The following is an 11156-nucleotide window of genomic DNA, read 5'->3' as shown; positions in this document are numbered from 1 at the left end:
TTCACAGCACTTATAACTATCTAAACATTACTTATCTGAAAATGGCTGAGATGGCCATGGGGTTCATTATCCGTTCCAGTTATATTAGTGGCCACCTGGAGCGGATGTGTGTGTGAATAGGTGGGACAGAGAGGGCATTCCACATTTATTGTCCCCCAAGAAGTATGCATGTAGGAGAGGGTCCAGGTAAGATTACTTTAGAAGCATCACGCCAGGAAAACTCCTGCATCTACTTTTATGGCATCTTCTGCAGGCAAATTTGACCTTCATGTAAGTCAGGATTCTTTGCAGCCCATCAGTGTGAGACCACCAAATGCAAACCTGCAGTGGCACAAAGTCGGGTGGGTCCATAGGCATCCAGGGAACAAAGGAAAAGGCAGGGGTCAGTGTGAAACTCCCATGAAGCAGTGTTCCCACAGGCTCAGAGCAGAGCTGTATGCAAGGTGGGCTCAGGTGCAGTTTCTTTGGGAAACCACCCCCACACCCCGTGTTAAGCAGATGTGGGAAGCTGTGTCCAGACACCCCTTATCTGGGGCTCGCACCTGGGTGGAATGGAGGAGGCTGTGTCTCTGTCACAGTGACCCGGATCCTCGGCCAGAGTGGGGTGTTTCCTTCCTCCTGACGTAATTTGAAGGGCAAAGTGAGGGCCAGTGAATTAGGGAATAAGGCTTCTCAGTGAGTAAGGAGCGGTGGTTCCTCAGAGGGGTCGCTGTGACACTTCAGAGCCGCAGCGCCCCCGGGGAATGCTGTCTCCTGTTCACCAGCCGTGTGTGTCAGCCCCGTCTGAGGGTCGCAGGCAGGCTAGCATTTCTCAGTATGAGCGAAGTTTTACATTCCTAGCTGTCATTTTCGGAGCCACTCCGCCCCCAATTCAGGAGATTGAGCCCAATAGGCGTCGGTGGGTGCATTTCTAGCATGCACCCGGTTTCCCTTCCCATTTACCAGGTCTCGGCCGCACCCCAGCACCCAGGGCATCCCAGCTGGGGCAGCCGGGGACCCTGGCCGGGCGAGGGAAGCCGGTCCCCAAATCCCGAAAGCCGCGAAAGCAGAGTACGCCCCACCCCCACCCCCACATGGCCCTGGGGGTGGGGAGCAGGCAGGCGCGAGATCAACGCTCCGACTCCCGAGTCCTCCTGCTCCTCCAGTCTCCTCCCCTCCTGCCGGGCTTGGCCATCTTGGGGGCAGGCCCCCGCTCTTGGTTGGCCTGGGTAAATCACTTCATCTTCCTCACCTATGAAACGGCACGCCCCCGCCAACGTCCGAGGACTACGACCTGGGCCAGCGACCCTGCCCTGCCTCTCTGGAAGCCCCGCCCCTCTAACCTCCCCGCGTCTCCAGAGGCCCCGATTCACCGACGTCCCCGCCCCCCTCGCCTCTCGGCCCCGCCCCGGCACACCGCGCAGGCGCGGCCCGGGCTAGCTGCGTCGCCGCAGTGCCCGGTGACAGAGCCGCCGCAGCATCCTCGGTGTTCGCGTGTCCTCCCGGCTCTGCATCTTGTCTTACTCCTCCGCCGGCGCGATGGCTAAGCCGCTGACGGACAGCGAGAAGCGGAAGCAGATCAGTGTGCGCGGCATCGCGGGGCTGGGCGACGTGGCCGAGGTGCGGAAGAGCTTCAATCGGCACCTGCACTTCACGCTGGTCAAGGACCGCAACGTGGCCACGCCCCGCGACTACTTCTTCGCGCTGGCTCACACTGTGCGGGACCACCTGGTGGGCCGCTGGATCCGCACGCAGCAGCACTACTACGAGCGCGACCCCAAGGTGAGGCCGGGGTCACTGCGCTCATCCTGCGCGCCCGCTGTCCCCACCCCGGAAAAGGGCAGCCGTTGTGGCCGGTCTCCCGAGCCACAGGCCCCTATGAAGAGAGCAGAGCGATGCGCCTCTCTCCCAGAAAGACGCACGTAGGGCCCGTGCTTGCGGAGTGTCTTTAAGTTGAGCACGGCCACCCTCTGTCCGTCCCCGCAGCCCATCGGTGGTCCACGCACTGGCCTCTTGCCGAGGAGGATAGCCTTGGCTGGGGTCACGTCTCTCCCACCGCCTTTCCCCGGGGGTCTGCCAGCTTTGCACAGGCCTGGTCCGGTCCTTCCCACCCTGCCACCCCGGGAGCAGAGCGGATTCGGGCGGTCAGGAGGTCGTCTAAGTAGGCAGATTAGGGTGTTGTCTACACTCGGCTCCCCGGGGGGCCTGGCCTCGGCATCCTCTGCTTAGGCGCGAGCTCGCAGACACTTTGCACGAAGAGCTCGGTCTTGCGGGGGTCCGCTGCTCCCTGTGACTCCTGAGCCCTGGAGTCCTGGCGGAATTTTCCAGCCTGTTTCTAGCCGGGTGCTTCCGTGATGGCTGCAAGAGTCGGTGCTTCCTCCTCCGCTGCCCCCGCCCCCCACCTTTTGTTTTTCTGCAGCAGAGTGTGAGAGAAAAGGGTCCTGGAACCAGGCCTGGGCAATTTGGTGTTGTTAGTGGGTGAGCTCAGTCATCTGCAGGGAATTGTGGGGCTTTTTTTGGCTAGGCAGTAATCGGAAGAAAATCATTGAGGATGCCTGCTAAAGCAGGAGGGGTCAGGAGCTCAGAGAAGGAGCCCTCAAAGAAGGCTCTGTCTTTAGTGGTTTCCACACCTACCTTGAAGAACATTGTTGGGTTTAAAGTTCACGGAGATTAGATAATTACAGAGATTAATTGTTACTTTTTATATTTTGCAGAAATTTATGCTTATGGCAGAAAAAGACAAAATAGGCCAAAGAAAAGTCACTGATGTGACTCCATTATTCTTAACCATATTAAATTGAAGGTGTATGTACTTTCAGATCCTTTTCTTAAATATACATACATGTGTATGTATATTCTTAAATATACATACACATTTTTTTAAAGATTTTATTAGAGAGAGAGCAAGAGAGAGAGCACATGAGAAGAGGGGAGGGTCAGAGGGAGAAGCAGACTCCCCGCTGAGCAGGGAGCCTGATGCAGGACTCCATCCAGGGACTCCAGGATCATGACCTGAGCCGAAGGCAGTCGCTTAACCAACTGAGCCACCCAGGCGCCCTACATACACATTTTTAAAAGTATATTGCATGTACAGTGTTGTGGTTTTTCTATTTCATTCATTGACATTTGTAACTTTTTCAGTAGCTTTACAGGTTAGTAAATATGCTTCTCCAGTACCATTCGTAGTTTGATAGGCCTCTCATACTCTTGGCCACCCATCTGCTCTCAGTTTGGGGATTTTCTTCCTGCTCTTGACTGTAGAGAATATTGTCCTTTCCATGATATTCAGGTAGAGTGGTGAAGAAAGGACACACTTGCAGGCCTGAAGCCAGTTTGCAAAGATCTGATTTGCGGTATACACATAGGCAGTGGGTAGTTGCTTTGTTGATAGTATTTTAGAGTATTTTCATGAGGCATTAAATGTTTAATAATTGCTAAGAGTGAGATTGATTGCTTTTCCAAACTTACTCTGGGGCACTCTTTTTTCTAAAATAGAGATGGTAAGGAGGACAGATTTATTAGAATACCAATTGGGTTCCTTCACATTTAGTATGCAAGACAGCATAGAAAGAAGTGGCACCAAATGGGTAAAGCGGGTTTTTACAACAGGGGCTTAGGATGACTTTGCCAGGGACACTAGCCAAGAGGCAGTGGCTCCCCCAGAATCCTTTGCTGATGGCAGAGCTCTGGTTTGCAACATCATTTTTGCTGTCAGTTTAGCAGATGACAAGGGTACAGCTTTGCCTGCACACTCAAGGACATTTTCCTGGTCCTGGACCAGGACACACCCCAAAACCTTGCATTCCCATTAGAGTGTTTATGTATAATTAGATCCTGAAAAGGACAGTGAGGCTCAGGGATTACAGAAGGGACCTTTCATGAACAGAATTAATTCCTCTAACAAAACGGCTTTCCCAGTCCTCACGGAGAGGTTTGAGTTTTGGTTGTTTGCTGTGGTGACTACAGGCAGAAAGTTTTGTCTTTTAAAGAAACCACAGAGCCTGTAAGTGGAAGGTTGTTTGCCTGTTCTGGATAGGAAGGCCATTTAAAACGGAAAATTGGAAGTTAAGTGTTTCAGTCTGGCTAATTCACATTGAAAAATAAGCTCCTCCTCTCCTTTTTCTCTTTGCTTATAATGGGCCAGAAACAAGCCCCACAAGGGTCAGAACCTGACGGGAGGTAGGCTCCCAATAAAAATCCTGCATAGCTGCACCCCAGCCTGGGAATGACCTCGGGGACTTGTACCACTGCACTTCTGACTGGGGTAGCTGAATGACCTATATTTAATAAATTAGAGTGCTTTTACTTAATTTTTTTGTCTTCCAGACAATTATGCAAGTTATTATTGGAGGAAAAATTGGAAAACAGATAAGCCGGAAGGAAAAAATTAATTTTAATCTCTCTCAACACCGAGTAATAACATGATAAATGCTATAAACATTTTGTGTCCTACATCTTTTTTCTACACTGGTAGCAACACCGCTTTTATTACACAAAATTGTATCGTGGTGTACCTATTGTTTCAGAACCTTTTAGCCTTCTATTTTTGGCAACAGCAGAAACAAATGAAACTTGTGCTCAGAGAAAGATTTTTCAGGCAACTAGCGTGGCAAGTCAAGTCAAAAAACCTGGCTAAAATTGAGATGTTGGCGGGTGGCAGGAGGCAGTGCTTAGTTCTGAAGATGGTTCAAGGATTCTCTGAGGTAATGGCAAGGCCAGGAGTCTGGGATAAAACTCCAGAGCTGGAATTCCACCCTGGATTCAGGAATAGAAAAGAGCTGGATGGGGAGGGATGGCGTACATGAGTCCAAGCTCCTTTTAGTCCTGGCTTTACCATTCTGTCTGTGAGACCTTGGACTTGGCTGGATTTCTTAATCTTGCTTGGCCTCCGTTTTTTCATCTTTTAAAATGGAGGGTGGGTGGGTGGAACGAGGTAATCCATTTCTGAGGTCCCTCGCTATGGTAAAAAGTTGTGGCTTTGTGTTTGCTTATAAAATGTTTCCATTTTATATTGACATTCCATCTCTACCCTAAAAGAATCAGAGAATGCTTAAGCAAGGCATGACACAGAAGGTTCAAACTAATAGAAGACCTCAAAGAGAAGGTTGGGGCCAGAGAGTAAGGGTAGAGAAACAGGTTGCATTCAAGGGCAAGGTCAGGACACAAAGTGCAGATGTAAGTTCTGGCAATCAAAGCAAATGGCAGCTCATGTCCACTTATGGGAGTCATGGGATCTCCGTGATAATTGCTAGAATGAGCAGGTGTGAGATATCTTCTATGGGATTTTAAAGTGGGTAGTGTAGAATGAGGACAGCTGGCCTACTACATCCAGGTAGTGGATGAGTCTGTTTACTAATGCCTCTTTGCCATAAGCTCATGGCATAGCCATGATGGTAGATTAAGGAAAGAGAGCTCCACCATGGACCCAAACTGCAGTCTTAAATATTTCTAATAAGATAATCATAATGAATACGATTAATCTTATGGTTTGGCTGAATTCAGGAGTTAAAGGAAGATGATCTAGAGCAGTGTTTTTGCAGCCTTGGCTGCCCACAGCCTCCACTTACAAGATTTTCTTTTACTGATTGGACGAGCCACTGGAATCTTTTTAACACACCCAGTTTTGATATGTTTCCACTTGTCTTGTGAAGTTGACCTTGTATCCCATGGGCAGGCTTCCCTGATACCGCTCAGTTATTTTCTCTGGCTAGCTTGACGATGGACAGATGTTTTGTGTTGCTGATTAACCTGACAGCTCGGCAAGTGGAAGGTAGGGTTAAGCCATCATTTTATGAGATTAAGAAGCCTCTCAGAGTGTGTGCTATGATTTTTTGAAGAAGACAGTTTGGCTCTGCTCTTAAGAGCTGTGATGGTTTATTTACTGTGTCACCTTGTCTGGGCCACAGTGTCCAGAAATTTGATCAAATACTATTCTGGATGTTTCTGTGAAGGTATTTTTTTAGATTAACATTTGAGTCAATGGACGTTGAGTCAAGCAGATTACCCTCTGTAATGTGGGTGGGCCTCATCCGATCAGTTGAAGACCTTAATAGAACAAAGACTGATACCCCCACCCCCCACGCTCACCCTCCGCAGCAGGAAGGGATTCTGCCAGCAGACTGCCTTTGGACTGCAAATGCAGTCTTCCCTCCCTCATCAGATTTTAGTCTCAGACCTCCACAATTGTGTGAGCCAATTCCTTAAAATAAATCTATATATATATCCTGTTGATTCTGTTTCTCTGGAGAACTCTAACATCAGGGGCTGGTATTAGATGGCTACAAAGATCCTTTGTATTTTTATGAAATATCGTAACCTCGCTTCTGAATCCCAGACCTTTGTAAATGACTTTTTAAAAAATTCTATTTTATATGACATCAGACTTAAAAGTTGCAGAAATAATACAATAAATTCCCTTTCTTCATGCAATTCCCAAACATTAAATATTTTAACACATTTCTTATGTCCCTTTCTGTATATATTAATACATTTTTTCTCTGAACCATTTCAAAGTAAGTTGCAGACTTGATGCTCCTTTACCCTTAAAAATGTAAGTGTGTGCTTCCAAAAATCAGGGAGACTCTGTTAGACAAACACCATGAATGAGTAAACCCAGGACATTCACACTGACATGGTGCTGCCACCTCTGGATCTCCTATAGCTTTGCCAGTTGCACAACTAATAAGAAATACAAATAAGACAATTGGGAGAACTTTATGTCTTTTCAGATTGTACTTAATTTTTCTTTTTTTTTAAGATTTTATTTATTTGAGAGAACGAGAATGAGAGAGAGAGAGAGAGCACATGAGAGGGGGGAGGGTCAGAGGGAGAAGCAGACTCCCCGCTGAGCAGGGAGCCCCATGCGGGACTCGATCCTGGGACTCCAGGATCATGACCTGAGCCGAAGGCAGTCGCTCAACCAACTGAGCCACCCAGGCGCCCCCCTAATTTTTCATTAAATCAAAGCTTTAAGCCATTTAGAAATCTGCACATTCTGAGACAGAAGCAAATCAGCAACAGACAACAACTGACTTTTTTCCTACCTTATTACAGGATGGGGTTCTTAGGACACAGTAAAGGGGGGCGCCTGGGTGGCTCAGATGATTAAGCATCTGTCTTCGGCTCAGGTCATGATCCCAGGGTCCTGGGATCGAGCCCCGCATCGGGCTCCCTGCTCCTTGGGGAGCCTGCTTCACCCTCTGCCTCTCTCTCTGTCTCTCGTGAATAAATAAAATCTTAAAAAAAAAAAAAAAAAGACACGATAAAGGGAAGAGAAATGAACACAAATTTAGCAAGGTAATCAGACTACAAGAGAAGTTTGGTCAAACCGTGTCTTGGACAGGATCTCCTGGTGTAGGAATTATATGTGATTTCAGTTCTAGCTGAGTGTCTTCTTAGCCTTGAAACATTTAAAATGGAAGGTGGAAGTAGCTCAGTTAAAATGCTGACTAGGACCACACAGGTTATAAATCTACTTCGGCATAGTCCAGATCACTTCACATAAATTGATTCGGCTCTGGCTTCCCTGGCTTTGATAAGGAGACTTGCATGATTGGCACTGGGTGGGAGTGAGTAGATATTTTGTAGAGCTTAACAGCATGGAAGGCAGAAGGCAGGGGAGTGTAAAATGTAATGTCATGGAGCACAAAGTAAATCTGTTCCCTGCAGAGCTGAGTGATCTCTGTGATCCCTGTAAGTTCTTAGATTCTATTGTTATATTTTACGGTTTCCAAATTGACTTTGTAAACAGACCTGTGTTCTAGTCCAAGGTACCAGTACCTAAAGTGAAAAAGGAAATCCGTAATCCACATTGAGACAAAAATCTGCCAGTTACTCATAGGAAGCCAAGTTTCCCTGGCACTTAATCCTAAAAGAAAGTGCTTGAGTGTGACTTCATAGGTTGGGAGTTTAAGAGATGAGATAATAGGGGCGCCTGGGTGGCTCAGTTGGTTAAGCGTCTGCCTTCAGCACAGGTCATGATCCCAGGGTCCTGGGATCGAGTCCCACAGCAGGCTCCCTGTTCAGTGGGGAGTCTGCTTCTTCCTCTGCCCTTCTCTCTCTTTTCAAATAAATAAAATCATTTTTTTTTTTTTTTTTTTTTTAATATTTTTATTTATTTATTTATTTGAGAGAGAGAATGAGAGAGAGAGAGAGCATATGAGAGGAGGGAGGGTCAGAGGGAGAAGCAGACTCCCTGCTGAGCAGGGAGCCCGATGCGGGACTTGATCCTGGAACTTTCCAGGATCATGACCTGAGCCGAAGGCAGTCGCTTAACCAACTGAGCCACCCAGGCGCCCTAAATAAAATCATTTAAAAAAGAGAGAGATAATGCTCAACATCCTTATGGCAAACAGAGTAGGGGTTTCATAAAGCTGTTTTCAGTGTGACCCTCCAAAAAACCCCTCTGACACAGCAGAATGGGTGCTGTGACATGGCCAGTGAATACTAGGACGAGCCTCAGCTGTGTGGTGGCAGGGTGGGGTGGGGAGAGACTGCTGCCCCCTAGCAGTCTCCCTTTTGGGCTGGCAAGGGCAGAGTGGCCCTGGTGCCTTTGGAGAGGCTGGGGAGCCCACCAGAGCTGGCCTCTTGTTGGGTCGGTGGTCTCTGTCTGGCAGGGAGCTGGCAGTCTGCCCTGGGGGCCACTCTGCTTAGCCATGGCGAGGTGGCAGCTAGCGTGGGAAGACGAGGCACAGAGTCTGGTAGAGAAGGGGAGTGCTGCTGCCTTCTCCTGGGCACAGCTGACACGTCTCTGGCCAGAATCTGGTTCTTCTCGGTGAAAACATTTGCCCCAGTCTGTGTTTTGGTGCCCTGAATGTTGGAGAAGTTCTTTTTTCCTTTTCCTGCAGAGCGTTTAGAGCCTTCTGTTAAACAAAGACTCTCAGCAGCCCTTTTGGCGAGGGAAAAGAAATTGGCAGTCTGTAAAAGTTCAGTTCTCTTAATGACTCTCCGTCGTGTAAAGAGAAAATGAGGCTCTGCCTGTTGCTATTCAGCTCCAGCTCCACAATTCGAGTTCCTTACTTCCTAAATTGTGTTTAGAAGATTACTGTGTTGTGTAGTATTTGTGTTGCGCATCCTTTCATCTCTTTATGTCAGGGAGCTTTATGTTTTTCTGTGATGTTACCTATCAGTATAGGCTATGCAAGTAATAAATAAACCCAATTGAAAAAAAATGAGGCTGCCTCTAAGCCACTTAATATGTTACAGTGGTATTGCAAGAAGGGACCATACAAGAAAGTCAACAGCCCAGCTCAGCACCCTAGGCGGCAGGCCCCCAGGCTGCTGTAGAGGGGTTAAAGGGGTCCCTGTCTCTCTCAGGCTGAAGCAGGAGAGTGTCTGGTTTTTCAGCCAGCTCTCCTTGAGCTGGGCGTCCCTGTCCACAGTTGCACAGATGGTGGCTGGGGAAGCTGGGGGTTACGAGGGGTGGAAAGATGCTGGGCCAGGCCTAGGGTGACCCTGGTCCCGTAGCAGCAGCAGCAACAGAGTTTGGGGACACTGAGGAGCTGGCCCTTTGCAGGTGAGCCTGCTATGCTTTTTCTTATGCCAAGCCTGAGCCCTCAGGTGGTTTTGTCCAAAATTGCCACCCTGCTAATTAGGTTCCATTACTCTCCCTGAAAATCTGGCCTGGCAAGGGGACCAATATTGCCTGAGTTCAGAGCTAGCCCTTTGTTATATTTAGGGTAGACATGGTGTTTCTCAGAGAGGTGAAGGGATCTAGGCCACCTGACTGGCCAGGCCAGGAGCCAGGATTGGACCTGAGCATGCGCAATTCAAAAGTGTGTGCATCTCCTTGGGCCGTGCTGCTGGCAAGCCTACTTTAGTTTGCCTTTACTCTGAACCATCTTAAGGAAACTGGGGAAAACCATTTCAATACATTTGAAGAAATTATAAAAGTTCTTAGAACAAATTACACAGCAACACCAGAAAACACGCCACAGGTCAGAACGCAGAGTTCCAGCTGGGCAGATGAGCAGTGCCTGCCGTAGAGCCCACTGGGTGGGTGGTATCCAGGGACCCCCAGTGTCACTGCTTCTGCTCCCCTCTTATGCAGAGGTGCATTGGGAGGCTCCCTGGAGCTCTTTGCAGAATTAAATAAACTACAGAGCCCTTGACATCTGTGCTCAACTTGGGAGGAGAAAGAAAGACTGAAAGATTTTAAGATGAGGCCCAACATTTTATGCCTCGGTACCCATCCCTTACAAAAAGATAATCAAGCTGTTTCACAGTGCTAGTTCAAAGTTAGAGACTTTAGCAGAGATGGAACTACAACTACAACTAAGAATACATGTTTCTGTGGGGCTCCTGGGTGGCTCAGTCGGTTAAGTGTCCGACCGTTGATTTTGGCTCAGGTCATGATCCTCAGGGTCACGAGATCCAGCTGGGTGTGGAGCCTGCTTGAGATTCTCTCTCTCCCTCACCCTCTGCCCCTCCCCACATTGTGCACGTGCACACACGCTCTCTATAAATAAATAAAATAAAAATACACGTTCTAGTTAAAGGCAACATAAAAACGTCTTGATCATATTCCTGAGTGCCAACTTGTTAAGAAGCCTCTTGGGGAGAACCTCAAAAGTAGTTACAAGGGGGAGAAGCAAGCCTTCATGTATACAGAGGAACAGGACATGATTGTGCTTGAAACCTTCACTCACACTCTTCTCAGACAGCTGGGTTTTGTTGGGCTCTGGTGTTCTCTCTGGTGGCTAAGCCCTGTCTGGAGGGAGGGGCGGCGCAATGCTATGGAAACACCATATGACAATAACTCAGTTCAAGTGCAGAGTAAATAGCGTCTGAGAAGAAGCAATGGGCCATGAGCAGTGGTGACAGCAGCTGTCCTCCGCGTGGCTGTGGATTCACTCACTGCGCTGCTGAGTTTGTGTCTCAGGAAAGTGAGGAAAGTCTGTCAAAGACAGAACTTGGCATGGTTTTTTTGTACATATGCATTCCCTTTGAATTGGTAGATTCAGCTGTGTATGGAAAGTTTTCTTCAATTATAGTGAAAAAATGTTTTTAATGTTTTATTCAGGTCCTTTCTTCAGGGACACTAATCATGCAGATGTTAGGTAGTCTTTGGATTCCATGTGGATATTTTCCTCTCCAATCTTTTTCATGCTTCTCCCACATTTTGTTCACTTTTCCAGCCAGGTCTTTGTTTCCAGCCTTGCCCCTGTTTTGCATTTAGT

General features: G+C 48.1%; 1 protein-coding gene across 2 annotated transcripts in view; it reads left to right on the top strand.

The window, feature by feature from the left end:
• Positions 1-1243: 1243 nt before the first annotated feature.
• PYGB (glycogen phosphorylase B) overlaps positions 1244-11156 on the top strand; it is a 55021-nt gene continuing 45108 nt past the window's right edge. Inside the window, exon 1 of one of the 2 annotated variants that reach the window (XM_027622799.2) lies at positions 1244-1761. In XM_027622799.2, coding sequence (XP_027478600.1) covers positions 1519-1761 — 243 coding nt within the window. In that variant the 5' untranslated portion in view covers positions 1244-1518. The remainder of the gene's footprint in view (positions 1762-11156) is intronic. The other variant, XM_027622800.2, reaches the window with a different exon arrangement.

Source organism: Zalophus californianus, chromosome 8 (genome assembly GCF_009762305.2).
Source record: "Zalophus californianus isolate mZalCal1 chromosome 8, mZalCal1.pri.v2, whole genome shotgun sequence".
Lineage (NCBI taxonomy): Eukaryota > Metazoa > Chordata > Mammalia > Carnivora > Otariidae > Zalophus > Zalophus californianus.
This window is presented reverse-complemented; position numbering and strand designations above follow the sequence as displayed.